Genomic DNA, 20,771 nt, shown 5'->3' with positions numbered 1-20,771 from the left:
CAGCAACAAGTCGCTGCAGAAACACTTAGCAACAGGTGGCCAATGAGAGCTGCAGTCACTGGGAATAACCCTTAAATCTGATTAAGGTGGATTTACTGTGCACTGCAGCAAAGCTTTTTGTAAGGGCAGAAAAAATAGAAAATTACCTACATTTTTGTTTTTAATCTTTTTTGATTAAAAGAAAAAAGAAGAAGGATGATTTTATAGAATTATTTTTGTTGAAAAATAGTAAAATTATCAAATCAAAATGTCAGGGTTGAGAATAAAGACATTTGATTTTTTTTCACATGCTTTATGGTCTTAAATTTTCACTTTTTTTAAATCTTTTAAAAAGACTTCTGAGTATTATTAGTAAATCTCTGACAAATTCATGTTGTGACATTAAGCAAATTAAAATAATTTTGATAGTTTTTTGACCCAAAACAAGAAATGTTTGGTCTGGTTCATATTCACAGAGAGAAAAAAAAGTGCATCTGTCTTTTTATAAGGTGTAAATATCTGGTTTCAACTGTTTGACACTTTTATTTTTCTAGCCACATTATAGTTCAAACTTCAAAAGGTTTACAGGATTTATAATTAATATGTTCAGCTTTTGTTTAAAAATGGTGCCATTTCAATATCAAATCAAAATTAAATGCAAATTAAATCCCACATAAACACACATTTTCCAATTGAAATATCTTTATTTTTAAATATTCTGCTACAAATCGTAGTAGTTTTCTGTCATGCATAGTTTCACACAGTTAAGACACATAAAAATCACAAAGTTGGATTTCCCTTTTCAAATATATCTCAAGATCAAAAAGCATGCATATTCTCTCATGTTTCTTATTGAACAGTCAAAGCTCTCCCAGCTTTACTTATTGAACTAAATCAGGTTTTGTAAACGTTCTTTGGCTTTTTGCATAAGAAGCTCACCTTGCTTCCTTATATTTACTGATAATAAAGTAGTAACACAGGTTTCAGAGACTGGAATGTGTTTAGGGAGGAGAATGGAGGACATTTATGTTTCAGCTCACTTTGAGGTATATATTGCTGACAAATGTTGCACTGAAAGGGAACATTTTGGCTTTCAAAATAAAAAAAACTTACAAAATCCCCAAAATAAAACACTTTTATGACATCTAAAACCATCTCTTATTAACTAATCTGCTGACTTCCTCAGTGACAGATTAGTGACAATGTTCTGATCACATACTTCATTGTTATTCATGCAAGTAATAACCAAACATAGAAATAATCAAAAGCTTATTCTAGTACTAATGATGTTTTTCTTACAGGATTGCAGTTAAATGATTATTTTCTGCACACTAGAAATTGCACATGTATGTCACAGAAAAGTCAGTGCTACATTATACATACTTACCAAACAAATATCGGTTTGTCTGAAGCCGATTTTTCTGTCTCGACATTAAACATCAACAATACACAGAACGCACACGCAGACATGACGAGATGACATGGAACGTTTCTATATTGCTTTTTGTATTTGTGCTTCATATAACCTCTGCATTTAAACAGATTTCACTGCACTTTGCGTTGCTTTGCTTCACACTGCTGTATTAAATATAATTACTCTTAACTGCTACAGTCTGTCATAAGAGGCTGTTGGTGTTTGCAGAAAATATCTCGAACGTCACATCCGCCATCACCCATTGGGTCGGTAAACTCATAGAAATGTTGCAATTATTAAAGGAAATCGTGTTTTAAAAATGTACTCTGGAAAAGTCACGAGTGCGGCCGTTGGTTTTGTTTATGCTCGGAGGAACAGCAGCAGCGTGTTATTAACAGTGAGGCTCCCGGCTGGACTCGTCAGCCGTTCAGCGAGGCAGTTTTGGGGCAAGGTTGATATGTTTTTGCCGTCTTCACAGTTCAGAGAAATTCGGTTTTCGTCGCCAGACTTCCTCCACGCTCCTCCAGCTGAGAATCCGCATCCAACACAACGTCGCAGCTCTCTGGCAGGAACTTATCGGGACATCATTCGAACAAATTCTGGGAATTATGGAGAAAATGATGTATTGTTAGCATAGCTTAATGCGAAGCTTTGACTTTGTTTTACAGGAATAGCACCAGAATTTCAAAACTTCACTATTTGATGATTTATTTATTTTTTTTACCATCCATGTTGAACGTAATTAGCAATTTGATTACTTCATTCATTTAATTCTTTAAATTATTTTATGGCTTTAATTTTAACACTTTGAAGGTTTTAGTTAATTATTATAACTATTATACCTAACATTACATTTCAACAGCTGTTTTTGCATCTTTAAACCAAAAATAAACAAAACTTTAAAAAATACAGTAAAAATTAATCCTTCATTTTATCTTCTGAATTAATGTGCCTATTTTCTACATCCCTCTTCAGATTCACTTTTGTTCAACTTTTTTATTTATCTACTTATTGGCAAACTATATGCCAATAAGTAGATGAATAAAAGTTTTACTATATGCAAACTTCAAAATGTTAAATGTTAACATTTGACCGTTAGGCATAAACATTTAATGAAATGCCACAAGAATGAAAGTATAAAAATTTAACTAATAAAACAGTTTATTAGTTCTTGATTTTTATTTTTTTTAACTTTACATTTATCCATGTTTTTCTGTGCAGGTAATCTTTGAGGTGAAGCAATATGTTGCCTTGTAGTTAAACTAACTCTTTCATTGTTCATCCCTTCATTCAAATACCAAGAAAGTATCATCTTTGTGTATAAATAAACTCTTGAAAACGACCCCAAAATATAAATCCCGATCATCACTACTGCATGTGTTATGTTTTATTGTGTTTTCACATGTGCATATAAATACATATTAGCTATTTTACCTTCAAAGTCTACATGTCCATCTCCGTTTAGGTCAATGTCACGTAGGATTTCCTCCAGATCTTTGTGTCCAACCTGGTAAAGTTGAGAGGAAAGTGTCAACTTCTGTGGCACACACTCAGACTAAATTTGCACGTGAAAAGAGACGGGCAGAAATCAGTCAGACACTGATTGATGGAGAGACGCAGAGAGGAGGGCAGTCTCTCCGAGCGGCTCTGTACCTGCTGTCCTAACAGTTTTTTCATTGCTTCTCTGAGTTCGGCGGTGCTGATCTGGCCGTCACCATTAGTGTCAAACTGAAAATAAGGGAAAAGATTGTTAAAATAAGCAGCTGCTGTAACTCTTGACTGTACTTTTTCTTTTTGCGGCCTTTCTTCACTGCACAATCTATTCTTCTCTTCTATTTATCTCTTAAGTCTGAACCAGGATGAGACTCTTTAATCCAAATATAATTCATTGCATAAAGTATAGGGACTACCTCTGCTACAAATTTGAAAGCAACTGGGTATTACTCGTTTCATTTTAGGAGATAATGCAAATATTTTTCAGCAATTTTTGCACACAGATGTTACATTAATTAGTCCTGAGTTAAGTGTCACACAGCAGTGGGATCTTCCTCACCTCCTTAAAGGCATCCCTCAGCTCCTTTACTCCTATCATGTCGGCTGTTTCAGCCAGAAGTTTGGGCCCCATAAGTTCAACAAAGTCCTCAAAGTCAACATGTCCTCCCACTGTTGGAAAACAAGAGTTAAGCTCAAATCCACACCACATGCCAAGAAAATTCACAAAGCTACGACATAAAGCAGAAGATAAGCCAGTGTTAGACTTTACGTCAGAAGGAAATAAAACAAAACAAAACAGTTACGGTTCATGTTGATCTGCTGGCTCAGTTCTATCAGCTCCATCTCTGTTGGCATGTATCCCATCGTCCGCATGCAGTTCCCCAAGTCTTTGCAGCCAATGAATCCATCTTTATCTTTGTCAAACTCCTTGAATGCTTCACGCAACTCTGGGGACAAAAAAAATATGTCATAAAATTACATGAAAATATTTTAGAAATTGATCATTTGGATTGTTTATTCTGCTACAAATAAAGCTTTGTTCATAATTATTGACAACACTGGTAAAATTGTGCAGAAAAGCCTTTTAAAAAGTCTTTAAATAATGTGCATTATTAGTTTTGCTGTGGTTCTCATGGCTGTCATGTAGTGGGAAAATAAACTTGAATTGTCCAGAATTTGTAAATGTTGGGAAGTTGAAGTTTGTATCTAAAAATCTTTACGTGACTGGTATGTTCTCTAATCTTTCCCATTTATGCAGAGTCCCACACAGAAACAGGATGCAGCTTCACGTTTCTAAGAAATTCCTAGACAATCTGATATGTTCATGTGGTAAAATATGCCTAAATATGCTTGATTACATTTATTATTCATGAATTATTAGGATTGTTTTATTACTTTTCTTGGTGTGAGAAATAAGAAATTGGATCTCCAAAATTTAAGATGTGAGATTGTAGCACAGCAGTAAAAAGTTTATTTTAAAGCTTTATTTTAAATAACTGTGCAGCTATTAAACTTGATTGATGCCGTCGTCTGACATACCATCCAGCTCCTCTGGCCTCAGCTCTCGGTCCTGTGAAGAAATCACAATGCAAGTTTATCACCCAAACTGTTTAAACTCTTGCCAACTTTCCTCATTCCTCACACAACGTGATACTGTAAAATAAAATTAAAAAATTAAAAAAATAAACAAAAAATAGGGACTTTGGGATGTGTGCCAGCAGTTTTCAGTTTTGCTTCCAACTGGACAGGAGGAGCTCATCCGTAAGATCACAAAGAGATGAAAACATGCTGAGAGTCTTGGCAGTCGGATAAAATTTGGCACATGGAACAAAAGAAATTAGACAAACATCAGAAATATGGTATTTGTAAAGTAGGTTCTTCAAAAGTGGAATCCATTAGTCTGGAACATTTCATTTTCACTGTGTGAGGATTAAATGTTTTGTTTTTCAGATGGTATGATGTATACATACAGTGGCTCTCATAAGTGTACGCTCCTGTTAAAATGTCTGGTTTTTCATTGTTTTTCTTTGTTAAAGCAGTTTTTTGATCTTTTTCATTAGGAATCTGCCAGCATCTTTTTACAAATATTCTCCAATTCTATTAGACTGTAATATTATAATTCAACAGTCTATCTCCTGTCCGAAGCCCTCTTCAGGTCAGATTCTGTCAGATTGCATCTTGGACTCTGGTTAGATCATTCAAAACTTTAGTTTTTTTTCTTATACAGTCATGCTATTGATGCTGATGTTAACTTGGATTAATTGTAAACTTTCTGAGCAGAGAGGTGATAGTTTCTGCTCAAAACTGACTGGTACTTACACTTGTTCATGAATGAATTCACAAAAGATGTTGAGTTCTAGTTAGAGTTGTTGAACTTGATTTTGTGTAACTTTCACTCAGCCTAGCTCATCATTTGTTAGCTCTGTCACATGAGTGATAAATGTGAAGAAGAGTAAAAACCTATTAGTCTAAGTTAGTTTTCGCCATCTTGCTATTTGTCCTAACTCAGAGTGACCGCACCACTATAATTTATACATTTGTTAACCCTGCATAAGGTGAATCCAGGAGATAGCTGATATGCAGAACACAACTAGTGCATGTTAGAAATTGCCAGTGTTGGCCTCCTGGCCGCCTCTCTAATCAGTTTCTCCTCCATCTTCTCATCAACTTTGGAGAATCTTCCAGTTGTTGTGTTGTCTCTATTGTCTCATGTTATTGACTAACTCAGAATGCTATCTGACAATTTGATCATTAAAACCCCCCAAAAATCTCTACATATTTTTCTGCATTTCTGCAGGAAGATGAAAAGAAATAATGACCAGAAAAGGTGTATTTCAATTGTTACCATAGCTCCTCTTCGTAACCTTCCAATTTTTATTCAAGAATCCAGCTTGTTATACTCAAATCCACGCCACACCACACAGACACTGTTCTGTCTTGTTTCCAACAACCAAGAACTCTCCTTCCATCTGAGACTTTCAAGTCACCCAAACACCATCCTCTGACCAACACCACATTTCTCAAAAGCTGATATGATGTCTATAGTGATCACAAAATCTTTTGCTGGTGGTTACTGTGCATAAACTGCATTTTGTGCTAATCTTCTTTGGAATGCATGCACTTGATATGTTCTGGACTTACGTACAGTCAGTCGGCTCTCAGCGAAGCCCTTGCGTAGAAAGATGCATGCAGGCCCCAGCACGGTGTGCATGTTGGGTCCGTTCTGGGCCAGGGCTACTAGTGGCTCAAGATGCCCCCCCCCAGATCCCCCCGCCTGACTGGACTGCACTGCTTTGTAGTTCTTCTTCTTGTCCTGGAGCAGCATCCAGGGTGAGGGGCCAGAAATGGGAGCAGAGGTAAAGACAGGGGTAGAGACTGTGACTCATTTTGTTGAGGTGTGGTGTCAACAAGGAGTCGGGTGGAAGTGGATCGGGGTGACGGGTTCAAAGGGCATGCAGTGAGGGTGGAGGGGGGGTGACTGTGGACTGACACCTGGGTGTCAATCAGGAAAGTGTGAATTCAGGTTAGTTATGATGGATGAAAGAACCCAGTCAAACAAAACAGGGTGTAACATATTATGACAACGCAGCTGATGCCATAAATGAATCTGACTTGTACATCACCATCCCATCCAGAAAAGTGGTGGTAACTCTTTACATTATGTGGAAGTAGGTGAGAACTGCCCAACCATTTTGGGTTAAAAATTGTTGTCTCGTGCTTCTAAAACATTCAAGGTATTGTATGTTCACAGTTGTGAACTGCAATGTTGACAAATGCCTCTAACAGGATTGAAAATATGTTGATTTCATAATTTTAATGTTGGACCAAGCTCTTTCTAGATGCTTTACTTCGAAATGCCTGCACTGAATAAATACGCTTCTTGGAAATGTATTTATACGTTTGAGCTTTTTCACATTTCGTCACATTATAACCATAACTCAAAATGTATTTTATGTGATAGACCAACAAAATCAAAAATATTATTTAGTGTTCAGATTTTTTAAGCAAATTCAGATCTAAAGAGTGTGACATACACTTGAATTTAGTAACCTTGACTCAGTACAACGCTTGTGGGTTGTTGTTTTTTTTTGCCATGTCTCGCCACAGATTCTCGCTTTGACTGAGCCACTCTAACGCATAAACATGCTTTGATCTAAGCCTTTTCATGAAGCCACTATTGTTTAAAATCTCACATGAACACATTTGCAGTTCAATATTCTTGTATTGTTTCCTTTTAGGAAACATTGTGAACCAATCCTGTTGTCCTAAATGATGAAGTAAAATTTCAGTTAGCCATAAAATTATAATTACCAATTAGCCAATCAACCAGCGGGCAGATGTTGTTCTCTCAGCGGCCGTCTCAATTAGTGTGAGAGCTGCAGGTTAATTAGAAACAATCACTACCTCTCAGAGTTGCATGTTCCTGCAGATTAAATCACACAACATAAAGGCAACATTTCACATCTTTTGTCAAACTGAGAACATGAACTGTGAAGTTCTGCTCTAAAAACCACAAAAGGGGATCATCAAGAAACTGTAAAAGCAACTGACTCAACATCTCAGAGAATAACCGATCATCCATTTATCTGCTGCTTAAACTTTCTCTGACATAAGCTCACGAACATAAGCAGATGAAATATTCCTTTGCTTGTATGACATCCTACAAACAACCTTCACACTCCATCTGCCACCATGCCAGTCCTAATGCCAATTTGTGCATTCCTACAGTTCTCGCCACAGGAACGGATGCCCACTGGGTAATCTGAGCAAGCGATGCATGGAGCAGGGCTACATCCTGCCAGAAAAGTACCATGAAGCCTCGTGCCAGTTATATAATCTAACAAGAAGAGGAAAAAAAAAGGCACATCTACACATACACACATTGGAGAAGAAAGTGAGAAGAAACTCTGCAGCGCTCCTCGAACAGATGGCATCAACAGTTGCTTGTCATATTGTGCTTTCTCAAGGTTGTGCAGCTGCAAATATGAAGGCGGTCGCTGCTATGATGAGAGTGCATTCAAGCATGAGGATGACACAACCAGAGCAGCAAGTAATGAGATGAATTTGTTAGGTTTGATGTTTTTGGGGGACACTGTGATTCAGTTCTGGTAACAGATTTTATCTGATAGACTCTGATAGTAATAAGAAGCTGCTTACAACAGCTGAGAGGAATTTAAGGTTTTTAGGTCTGATGACATGATCCTAATTATGCCATGTAAAGATCTCAAGCGCTAACCAACTCTGCAGGGCCAATACTCTGAAACAATCCCGTGTCAACTATCCTGACTAAAAGTCATGGCGTTAAAAAGCTATGACACTAATTCTATAACAATCCCCTGTCTGATTTGACTTTATAGCTACAGCTGGGGACTAAAGTATCGGAATGAACAGAGGGATCAGTCAGGAGGGATTGAGTCAAATATTACAGCCACTGATCCAGTTGGTGACACACCATTACACAAACATGCACTGAGGGTCAGGGGGAGTCAAGGGAGACGACCACAGGGTGAAAAACCTTGAGCGAAGCTTACCTTCTTGGTGAATTTTTTTAGTGACTTTACAGAGTTTCCCATTGCAAAAAGAAAACAAAAAAGGCAACAAAATCTCCCTGTCCTTTATGTTTTACCTCTAACTGTGCTACTATGTCTGTTTGTGAGTGCACATGTCTGCATGCATGTCTGGATGGGTGTCAAGGCATGCATTGGAGTAGAAGGGTCGGAAAGGGGAAAAAGGTTCAGTGGGTTACTGACTGACATAAAGGGACATTTGGGGAAAGAGAGAGGAAATATAAGGAGAAGGACAAAGGGGGACCTGCTGGACGGTACAAGGAGACGGAGGCTGAGACGAAATAAAGGACAGGTTAGGAGAACAAAGATTATCAGGGAGAGGAAGCATGCATGTGATCTGTAGAAGATGCGAGTGCCTGAAGTGGAAAAGCAGGATTGCTTATTCATTCCATCCTCTCTCCTACAGTGTCTTCCCTCCCTCCCCTCTACCCTCGCTGTCTCTCGTTGTGTGTCCGTCAGTCTTGCTCTTTCTCCCACACACCCCCCATCCGCATCCCAAACTCCTGCTAACTCCACACTTTAAAACCATCTTTGTATAAATGTGTCTGACAAAGTTCTTTCGGTCAAGCATATTACCTTCTTCTGACCGAGAGGCTAAAGACATTAATCCAAACACGCAAACACACACGCCAACACACACTTGATTAAACACACTTGGATGTGGGGCTAGGAAGCTAAAAATAAAACTCTCTCTCTCTCTCTGTCTCTTTTCTCCACCCCTTTTCCGACTCTACCCCCAGCATCCATCCCCGACTACGTGGAAGCAACACAAAGTCATGATAAGCTGCAGGGCTCGGATTCAGATCAAAGCCAAAATGGTAAAGAAATTACACACGGATGCCAAATCACCCTGACGGAAAGAGGAGCGGAGCAGCACGTGCAAACGCAAACACACGCAGACAGATAGAAATGCTCGCCGGCAGTTTTTCTTTCACACATTCACACACACACACACACACACACACATGCCCATTTGCCACTGAGGATAAACGCTGAATGTATGGAGCATCTCTAAAGCCAGCAGTTCACAGGAGTAAATGTAAAAACAGAATATTTATTCCAATGCAACTTTGAATGGAAAAATAAATTACAGTTTTGATGACAAAATTTATATTGTTGTTTTAGTTTCCAGAATGTCTTTTGGTGTCGTAACTTACATATATTAGTGAGCATAACTTATTTATTATGAGCCAAAAAGCATTTTATTTATTCAGTGATGATGATGCGAGACTTTCTTGACAGGTTTAAGGATTTTCAATCTCCAGAAGGTTTTTTAAACATTTTGTTTGTGCTGTGGCTTCTATTTCAATTCCTTCACGTGAACCTTTACATTATTTTAGGGGATTTAATCCTAATTTGACTTATTTTTTTTACATTTTAGTATTTAATTTGATGGCTTGTCTATTAAAAATTTCTGCTCTCAGAAAATTATGTTGCACAGGAAAAGAAGAGTGTTATTGACTGCTTTGTGTCTGTGAGATTGGATAATTTGCACACAAGAGGGCAGCGTATTGCCAGAAGCAATAAATGAGGTAATCTTTCATTCAGGCAGAGAAAGGTTTGATCAGAGTCTGCCAGAAGTTTGCTTTTCATTTTCTTGCTCTGTGTTTGCCGCAGAAATACTTTTGTTATGTATGTTCTACATATTTCTTCCAAGAGAAAACATTTCCTTCTCAATCTTCAAGTAAATGGGGATTTCAAGCATCTTTAAACTTTTTTCTCAGCTCTTGCTACAGTTTTGAGAAGTCTGTTTTCACTTCTTTCACTGAGTCAAGCAGAAAAAGGTTCAAGCCTAAGGATTAATTCTTCTATAGCTCGTCAGCAGGTTTTGTTAAATATAAATATTATCAGCTGTACCTGACTGGTAGGACCTTCTTCTTCTGCTCTTCTGAGAAAATAGTGTTTAAACCAGAACAATATCGCCCCCTGAGATGCTTCAGTGAAAACCATACACATCTGAGTGGAGCATGCTTGGTTTTGCTGTGCTAAAAATAGTATAAGAATGAACACAACAAGGATGAACCACAGAGATGGAGACATCTCTTTATCAGCATCATACTGAATAACAGTATAATTATGTTCAAAAAGACTTTTTTATTATTATTTATCATTTATTATTAAAAAGAAAGGAGCCAAGTTTAATGATACATTTGAAGAAACCTAAGGAAAATATGTCTTAAGTTCATCCAAAAGCTTAGTAACTTTTAAATTAGGTTTAAATTATCATTCTTTTAGCATCACTATGTGTGTGTATCTGTAAAGAACAATACCAATACTGATTATTTTTCAGGTGATGTATTACCACATCATTATTAATTATTTTAATAATCATTGACAGCTTTCTTTAAATGCTTCTGAGTATTTATTTACAAGCCTAATTCCTATCAAATAGTAAATATCTGCCTCACAGAGATCCTGTTCTCTTTATTTGTGCTTGAAAAGGAAAAAGTGCCTCTGTCTGCTCGTATTTATGATATGTAATTAGCAGTTGTGGATTACAGTTGAAATAATTTCAGATACTATGATCAGCTTAAAAAGTAATAAAAATTTACCGTTTTACAGGAAGTGTTTTGAGTGACACAATCTGTGGCAAAGTAAAACATTTGGTTAGATTATGCTGCTGCTTAGAGGTTGATTTTATTTTGCAAGGTGCACAAATTAATTTCATGCACTCACTATGTGATTTCAAGTTTCACATGTGTGTTGAAATTATGACTAGACCGAGTTTTGAATTAACTTTTGAATTTAAAGAAAATCATGCTCTTATGTATTTTTTTTCACTGATCTTAAATCAGCTTTTTAGTTTCAAAACTTGTGACTTCTCTTGCGTAGAGAAGGTCCAAACTCCTTTTACATGCAGTAAAGGCATCCTCTCTTTATAAAGCCGTCTCCCACAGTCTCAACTCCGCAGGTAACGCCAGCGTCAGTCACTGCAGCCGCCTATATTCTCTTCTCCTGCTCGACCTTGTCTGTTCGCTCCTGTTCTAATAAACACATTCACGCCGGAGTCATTTCAGATCTAAACTCCCATTCAGCGTCCTCTTTGTTGCTCTGCAGATGATTCATCCAGCCTCTCACCGGAGGCTCATTGTGAACTTCAGAACACATCACACGTCAGATACAGGAGCCGTCAGCTCTTATAATGTCACACCACAGTGTGCACGGGCTTCATTTCCATCTCTCGCACTTTATTTCTTTTTTGTATTTTTTTTTCTTCTCCTTGGTGGATTTTACTCACTCACTCAGTAACTCAGAAAATCATGATTACTATCTTACATAACTGTTTGGACACAGCATGGTAGCAGCATCCTGCAAAAAACAGTGATTCTAGGATCTAACTCAGAAGCCGCTTTCAATTGACTTCATTCAATCAGAAAATGAACAATAGGTCACAAAGAAGAAATATTTGAAATTTGAGTCTGCAAAATACTGAAATGTATTTGCAGCCCTTCAACTTTTTCACATCTCACGTCTTTTATGTATTTACTTTGATTTTATGTGATAGACCAAGATAGTGCTTGGCTTTGAATGGAAATGAAACTCTTGTGGAGTTTATTCATATTTATTCCCCTTAAGTAAATACTTTGGAGAACTACATTGTGCTTCACTTATGATCTTTTTGAGTGTCTCTTCCACCTTTCTACATCTAAAATCTTGCCTAAATATTTGCTGGTCTGCCTTCACACCGAAACGATCTTGTGTTACATCCCATTCTTAGTTAATATGTTTCACTGTGATGTTATCCCACTCCTTTCAGTTATAACAGATTCAAATCCTCTGGAAAAAAAAACTTTCTACAAGGTTTGGAAGTGAGCTCGTGGGAAATTTTGGCCATTTTATTGTAAGCACATTTTTTGAGGTCAAACACTGGTGTTGGACAAGAAAGTCTGGCTGATAGTCTCCACTTAAATTCATCCCAAACAGGTTTTGTTGAGTTGGGGTCAGGACTCTGTCAAATTCTTGTGCATCAAACTGTCTAATCCATGGTTTCATGGATCTTGTTTTGTGTACTGATCCACAAGGTCATATTGAAATATTAAGACATAAACCCCAAACTGTTCCAACAAAGTCACAATACTGCAGCATTAGGAGTTCCCTTACACTGGAACCAAAGGGTCAAGCTCATAAAAAACCCACAAATCACTCAATGGCACCAAAATTTACCCTTGGCATAGAGCAGTCTGGAAAATGATAAATTCAGACTAGTCCACTGGTTTGACAAAGGGCAAGTTTGTCACTCCATGTCTCTACTGTTCCCACTGGTTTAATACTTCACATCTGACATTTGACTCTTTGTGTGATGTAAGGTTTGGATGCAGCTGCAGACCCATTGCATAAAATTATCTACACAATGTTCTTGAGCTGCATGAAGTTTTGAGTTTGGCAGCAACCCACTCTGCTGAAAGTTGCCTTTCGTCTGATCTCAGATTTTATCCACCACTTGGTTGATTTTCTGTAGTAACCAGTAGCACAACACTTCACTGTGGAATATTTTGAAAAGAGGACATTTCATAATTACATTTGTTAGCTTGTTAATCTATTTATTTGGACTGGTAGACCTCCTATGACTGCACCATCCTGGAAAAGCAACCCATTCTATTCCAGATGTTTGTAGAGGCAGTCTGCATGTCCAGGTGTTAGATTTTACACACTTGAGGTCATGGAAGTGACACTGAAATTCAATTGCATGGATGAAGAAATTCTTAAGGCAAATATAGCTATGGCTTTGATATGATTCAGGTCTGAACTTTGACTGAGCCATTGTAGCATGTGAATTTTTCTTAATCTAAACCATCCATTGTACCCCTGCTTGTGTCCTGCTGGAAGATCAACCTCCATTATAGTCGCAGTTCCTAATTTAACTTGCAAGGTGGTGGATTAAAAAGCAGAACATTTATAGAAAATTCATTTTATTGCACATTACTGACTGGCTGTTAAATTTGTGTCATAAAGGAGAAAGGTGCAAATAATTATAGCCGTTTTTTTTTTTTTTTTTAAAGAAAAAATATTTTGCACCTGACATTGTGTATTTTAGGTCTATTTGTCCTCCTAGGAAGGCAATTATATTTCTCTGTGCATCTGGATGCTGAGACGAAATAATGTGACCATGAGATTTCTTCCCTCTGTGGATTTCAGTCATCAGAAAGAGCATTTGAAGAAAAAAACACAGCATTTGCGTCATCTCCTCATGCTTGTGCTGAGACGTCACACTTTTATCCAAATGATCCACTAAAATCACATTTGAGCAAAACATCAGACTTCATCCTGGATGTGCTTTTCATCGAGTGTGTCTCTATTTTTTCCTCTTTTTAGTATATCTGAGTCTTTTTCATTTCTTATTTTAGATTCAGATTGCCACAAATATTCATCGATTAAACAAACCAGAAATTCAAACTGCATATTGTGTATGCTTGGGATCTGATCCTAATTTTGTGGATTTCACCGAAGGGTAAATTTTCTGCCTCCATCTTTGGCAGCATAGATATAAAAATACTCAACTGTGTCTAAAAATAGCCCGTTACACTCCAGACAAACTGAGAACATGTGCAGCGGAGAGATTAAGCCCCTCACTCTCTTTTAATTTCCATCCTCTTTGCATTTCTATTTCTTTTAGTGGATTCTTTGACGTCATCAAGGTCAGGGTGACCCAAGTGACCGAGGAACAAAAAAGACAAAACAACATATAGAAGGGAGGTTAAAAAAATAAAACGCTTCAGTTATGCTTGCAAATGCAGAAGGACTAACTGTAAAAGTGAGGAATTGAGAAAATGCTCTTTAATCTGACTTTAGGGCTTTTCATTGTGAGCAGGCATATTTTTCTACCTGGTTTATCCAATTTTTGTGTTTTCTTCAGTTCCTTCTACCATGAAACATTTCTGAGTTCACTCCTGGGACACAGAGGACGGCGAGGCTCTCACTGGCACTCTGAAATATATTCTGCAAGCTTTATCTTATAGGTGCTTGCACCCTCTGCTGGATGAGTCAAGCTTTCTTCTGCATTTTCATTTTACACATCTCCGACTTCTTGACAGCGTGCAAGGTTCCCAAAGTTCTGAGCATTTTCATATATAAAGAAACATTTTCAGGAGAACAAACAGAGTCAGAGCTGTTACCTGAATAATTTACAAAGCTGAAGCTTTTTTATATTTTGTGTCTGCATTGAATATAGAATCTGGCATTGAAAAGAAGAACGTTGCTAGTTTAGCATAGTCTAGGAGATTTTATGTTTTTTGTCCTTGTAAGTTCTCCTTATTTAATTAATTTGCTTAACCACTATGTTCTATGTTAGATCCATTCAAATCTGAAACATGATAGCTAGCTGAGACAACAATTTATCTGTACACCAAAACGTCATGTAGTTCTGGCTTGAATGAAGGATAAATATCTCCAAAAACATGTTATGGTCATTATTTATTGCAGTGATGCTGTGACCTTTTGCTTCTCCTCCAAAAGAGCATTGTTACCAGGACTTTAAAAAACTCAAATTATATGATGTTTCTAGGTTATTTTACATGCAAATTACCAGTAGCTAAAATAGTTAATCCTATTGCATTTGCTGCAATGATCGCTTCATGATTACATCTTAAGGTGTGGATTGTAAACTTGCTTCTGGGGAGCCACATGTCAGCTCAAGCAGGAAAGGTACTTGATTCAAAAATCTGCTGTGTAAGTTTAAGTGTTTCCCCTCTTTTTTAATTTTGGTAATACCTAAAAGGAAACACTGCTGTCCTCCAGTCTCATAATCAGGTCTTGATGGGCTATTTTTAGCTTCTTGTATTCCCTGCAAGTGAGTTCTGCTGAGATTGCATGGAGATCTTGATGTTACATAACAAAATGTGAAAAGAGAGAGTTTGCAGAGTTTGACATCTCACCGTGGATTTTGAGTGATGCTGCTGCATCTCTTCAATGAGAAAGCATCTTATTTATTTTTTCAGTTTTATTCCCATATAAGCGTCATTCACAGAGTTCTTCACATAATTCATGCTGATTATGAGCTATTGTGTTTGATACCTCACAATGCAATGAGTGCAAAAGACAAATAATCTCCTCTTTTATTCCTGATGTTTTACATCCAAAATCTGCATTTTGGTAACATGACCCAATTCCTTTAAAGGAATAGTTAAAAATTTATACAAAGTTAATATCTCATCTAATGTAGATGATTCTCTTGGTGTCTGGATTTAGTATAATGACAACCTCAAGAGAGTAATTTACTTAGAATCTGATTACTGAAGAGCTGCTAAGTGGTGCTGCGCTTGCAATGCTCTTTCATTTTCAAACATCTTACATGTTTTATAAATCTCCGGTAGTGAAATAAACTTTGGCTTTTGATAGTAAATAATTATCCAAATACAACTTTTAACTTATTTCAAACCTTCAGTATGTATTTATCTTGATTTCTGAGATCAGGTTTCATATTGTAAGATATTAGTATAGTGCCTAAATGGCTTCCAATGTTTGTATTAATGAATATTAAGACATGTCACACTATTCATAGCTTGTTGTGATCCATAACCTCAATACTTCAGATCCACTGTAATATAAATAATGGTAATATCATTAACTGATGCAAAATTGACAATGGGTTCATGATGGGTTAATTGTACATACCACTAGGATTGAGTTATTTCAAAATGGTGGAAGTCTGAGTCCCTTTCGGTCTACAAGTTAGCTTTAAAATTATCTGGAAGCCAAGAAATGTATCTGTTTCTTCTACTGATGTGCAAATCCATCCACTGATGCATCTGGACAAGTCATCAATGTTTCTGGAATCACTGGGTGTTTCGGGTCTTTCAACATCATGCACCCTCTTCCAGGTGTCCCAGCCAGGGATGATCAGTCCCCAGTGTGTCCAGACAGCTAACTTCCTACTTTGTTTTCATTAAGCAGCCATTTTGTTTCCTGCCTGCAATTGGATGCTAATGAGCAGCAAAACATGACCCAATCTCAAATGTTACAGCGAGCTAAGAAATGCAGATTTTATGAATCTTTTAAATTGTTGACAGTAGCTTACCACAGGCACTCTGCATCAAAATCATCTCAAGAGGTAACATTTCTCCTTACTCCCAAAATCAAAGTTTTTCAGTCACGCATCATTTAGCACACCAATTAAAGACTCACAGACTGATTTATAGATGTGATAAAATAAATGCCTAACTAGCTCTTCTTTCCTCAGACATCAGCAATTTTGGAGACCTTATATAGCACACCGTGGCATGGATTTTTCCTCTGAGGAACCACCTAAGACTGATTGAAGTTTTGGCCTGGATTGAGAGGAGTTATTTTGGGAACACATCAGTGCACGGGGAGGCAATTGTCTCCTCTCGAGCTTTTTATCATCGCCCAAAAAAAGACAGATTTTAATGAGGGAAGAAAAAGATAGGGAAGGATATTAAAGGCAAGGGAGGAGATTAGGGTGGGACTGGAGGGGGAGAGACTGGAAAACTCACTGAACAGCTGCATGATCTTTCAGCACAACAAGGGAAATATCTCAGTGTGGTATGATTTATGGATGTGTGGATAAATTGTTTTTATCCCTTATTGTTTTTCTGCTCTGGTCTATGCAAGCATTTTCCACAGAGCAGGTAAGGTGACCCCTGTCTGCTGCTCAGGTGACAGTCTTGATGAAAGGCGCTGCATTCATATTGGAGGGCATGAAACAGGAACGGACACCAGACACATGCTGCACCCAGATTTCAACATTCATTTTTAATCCGCCTTGACCCGCTGGCTGAACCTTTATTGCTTCCAGCCTCACCTGCATCTCACCTGAGAGCATTTTACCTCCTGCAGAACAATCAACACTTTCACTACCCTTCCCTCCTGCGCTGCAGTTAAAGCAGGGAACTTCAGTGGTACAGTGGATTTGTCCAAATATAGCAGAACATTAATATTACTACTACTATTTTTTCCTTGCAGTATTATTTTTAAAATGCTAGCATAACACCTTGAGCTGTTCCTGCAGTTGAAAGTGTTTTTATATAAATCTAAGATGATCTGTGAAGCTTATTCATGATGCGATAATCAATGTTTTTACTATTTATTTACTTATTACGTCAGACTGGATGGAGAGCACATCTGAGATTTTGTGACTCTGGTGGTCTTTATTCATAGCAATCAGTCAGGAAAAGGTTAGAAAAGGGGAAGAGACAGAGCAAAAGGTCAGGAACCAAACCGCCGCCAGCTGCGCTGAAGACCATTAGCCTCTAACGGCTTGTTCAGCACATCTACACCACACACCACACCAACACAGGTCATTGACTTGATTTAGGATTTTAGGACTATGCTTTAAATCATTCCACTATAGCGCTCGCTGTAGATTCAGGGTCGTTGTTCTGCTGGAAAGTAAACTTCCTCCCCAATCTCAAGTCTTTCATGGCCTCTAACAGGTTTTCCTGCATTACTGTTGGTAATATGAAAAGAGACAATTATATTGTGCTATAAATAGTTTTAGAAGGTGATTGTAGTGAATGAACTGGGAGAAATTTCTTTGAAATGCTCATTTGGTCTTAGGGACTCATTTCAAATAAACAGAGAGTGAGGGAGGAGAGTTAAACTCTTATGTTGCCTCGTCAAACATGAAATGTGTTTGAGTTTTTTTCCTAAAACACAGGAAAAAGCACAACTTTGTTATCCTTATGTTTTAAATTATGAACCTTACATGAACTTTAACGCTTAGTCAAGTTCTCTTGGGGTGCCAAAGTCCATTATGGATTGGTCATAGGCTAAGTACTGTGGGATTACATTACACTCATTTTGACAGGAGACCATCTTTCTTCTGCATGAAGCAATCCCTTTTTCCATGAATTAAATGTCATTTAAAACAACCAATTGAAAATGTATGTCTTTTTGTTAATTCAGAGTCTATTTCCCCCCTTCAGGTCCTTCAAGTTGTTCTTCAGGTACCAACTAATAAAATTGTACTATTGAACAAACTCCAACACATTCGTGTGTTTTCTGTGAGCTGAACTTTGAAGCAAACTTTGAAGTAATTAAAGGTTTTCGTTACCTGCCCAAACACCGACTTCACTATGGGATGAAGGTTGGAGTCGCACTCTGACGCCGAGCCCAGTCTTTTGGCTTTGCGGCGGGATGCTGGTCGGACAGGTGCGTCCGAACTGAGAGTGGACGTGGAGCCAGTCACGGCTCTTTCGCTCTGTTCGAAGAGAAAATCCGCCTCGTCGGGGTGTTTTGGGAGAGAAGGAGTCGGTGAGGTCCTCCTGTCCTGCCGGGAGTCGTCGTGGTGGACGAGGCGCTCTGCGGGAGGCGAATCGTGGTGCTGACGATGCTGATTGTGATGAGGTTTGGATCTGGAGGACTTGCCACGCTCTTTCTGGTGAAGCCGGCTGTGCCTCGCATCCTCCTCCTGAGCGTAATCATCCTCCAGGTGGCTCGGCTGCCGGTGAGAGTAACTCCTCTGCGCCCCGTGATGCTCAACTAAATGCCGAGACTCAGCGTGTCGCGGCTGGCAGAGAGGTCTCCGCGCACTTGTCTCACACTCATCCGACCAAGGAGCATCCTCGCTGCTTCCAGCTCTGGAAGGGCAGTGATGCTGATGATGGTGAGTGTGGTGGCGGACCCGGTGAGCTGCAGCGTGATCAGGGTTCGCAACCTGGCGGCTGAGCCCCGACGACCGCAGCAGAGAGGTGGTCGACTCGCTTTTGGGAAGAGAAGAGCTCATCTTTCCCTTTCTCCTTCCTAATGAGTGACGCGCGGCTGGAGAGGGATGCGAGAGGAGAAAATGAAAAGCCGATTGTCCGCAGTGTCCTTGCAGGTGCTCAGTCGCATCCAAATGGTCTCTCTTTATCCCAGAGCCACACACCGGACGGATCCTGAAGGTGCACCTGATCGGGAAGCAGCTGAGTATGAAGTGTCGCCTGATGTGACAGCAGGCGCTCAGCCAGGAGCTCCGAGGGGAGCTCCACCAAGTTTGGACAGCAGCAGCAGCAGCGTGTTGAGCTGCAGCGTGGCCCACAAAAGTTAATTAAGACCCACGTCACAAGCCTACAGATAATTTTCAAGCATAACGAGCTGCTGAGATAACTTGTTTCCCCCTTTTTTCTCTTGATTAGATGGTGATGGAGGGAGGGCGCATGCTTACCTCCAGGAGATTGATGGAAAATGTCACACTAGAGCGCAGACAGACGCCTAAGTGGTCACAGTGACATTAATTCCAGTGAACAGAGGTGACTCCTGGGGCGTTGTTACTTTTGTGCCTTAGTTTTATGTTTTTTTACTTAAGTTGAAAGTGCTTTTTGGAACATTTCAAATTTGTTGGGGTTTCTTTGGTCGAAAGAAATTTGAATGAACCTGTTTAAGATTTTGCCAAAGGGCTTTGAGTTATCTTGAAAGACGCTGCACTTTGATCAAGGAAACAGATGGAGCCGCACATTCCTGTAGTTGATCTCAGCTGATACTGTCAAAACGTCGGCCTAAAATTCACCTATTTACAAATCCTAAAAGATTAAACTCCCCAATCAGCTTTCTAGAAACAGCATATTGTCAAAACAAAAAAGGGAATTTGACAAACAGCCAAGAAAGAATATAAACACAACTCAAACTAACATATATATATAAACACGCACACACAGGGTCATAATTCTCTCAGCAGAAGGTAGATAATGACGTTAATACTTTCAGCCAATTAGACAGAATAGTTTTTCTCAGAGTAAGTGGAGAAAATGAGCAGATTTTGCTCGTCTCTCTCAGGGGAGTTTGTGTTCTCTGACATCTGTGTCTCTTCTGCTCCAGGGACAGATAGAGTATCATCACTCCATTGCATTAATGTCCTCTTCAACAGTGACCTGCTTCAACTACGCTGCTCTCCTTTCATTCATCTCTAACATTATCATCAAGTGGTATGATCTTTAATAATAATAATAAGTATGTCCATAGAAATCTTGTTCAAATTAATCCTCTCCATTTTTTTCCTTGTTTTTTGGGAAGTATACCTCTCTATGTCGGTCTGGCACTTGTCTTTTGGAGATACTGGGCTGCAGCAGGAACATTCAGGCCTCGAGGTGCAAATGGCCCATTTATTGTCCTCCGAGACAGAGAGACAACAGGAGAAGGTGGATTGCAGAAATACAAACAAAAACACATTCACCAATAGAAAAATGTAGAATTATTCGAAAGTGGAAAGCAACAATTAAATTTTGGTTCATTGTCACACTCAAGGGTCAGATTATCAAAATTTTAAATGCTGCAATGCACACAGCTGTGGCTCTGTATTCACAAACAGCAAATAATGGTAAATAATTTCAACCTATCTTAGGTAACCACCTACTCTGGATATCTTTAATTTTTTCTTTAATCTT

At 38.5% G+C, this 20,771-nt stretch overlaps 1 protein-coding gene across 4 annotated transcripts; it reads right to left on the bottom strand.

Annotated features, from left to right (window-relative positions):
• Window positions 1-663: 663 nt before the first annotated feature.
• Window positions 664-20,465, bottom strand: cabp1b (calcium binding protein 1b). 4 transcript variants are annotated; one of them, XM_044095887.1, is made up of 8 exons: window positions 18,464-20,465; window positions 6,033-6,200; window positions 4,427-4,457; window positions 3,691-3,834; window positions 3,447-3,556; window positions 3,047-3,121; window positions 2,828-2,900; window positions 664-1,992 (listed from the first exon to the last, which is right to left on the bottom strand). In XM_044095887.1, the coding sequence occupies exons 1-8, from the start codon at window positions 19,133-19,135 to the stop codon at window positions 1,967-1,969; spliced, it is 1,299 nt and encodes a 432-aa protein (XP_043951822.1). In that variant the 5' UTR covers window positions 19,136-20,465; the 3' UTR covers window positions 664-1,966. The 4 variants fall into 4 exon arrangements, with proteins under 4 accessions (XP_043951822.1, XP_043951825.1, XP_043951823.1 ...); XM_044095890.1 differs by lacking the exon at window positions 18,464-20,465 and adding an exon at window positions 8,419-8,841; XM_044095888.1 differs by lacking the exon at window positions 6,033-6,200 and having other exon boundaries at window positions 18,464-20,462.
• Between the last annotated feature and the right edge of the window lie 306 nt (window positions 20,466-20,771).

The sequence above is a fragment of the Gambusia affinis genome, linkage group LG17, assembly GCF_019740435.1.
Source record: "Gambusia affinis linkage group LG17, SWU_Gaff_1.0, whole genome shotgun sequence".
Taxonomy (NCBI): domain Eukaryota; kingdom Metazoa; phylum Chordata; class Actinopteri; order Cyprinodontiformes; family Poeciliidae; genus Gambusia; species Gambusia affinis.
Note: the sequence above shows the minus strand (reverse complement) of the source record. Positions and strands in the feature narration are given on the sequence as shown.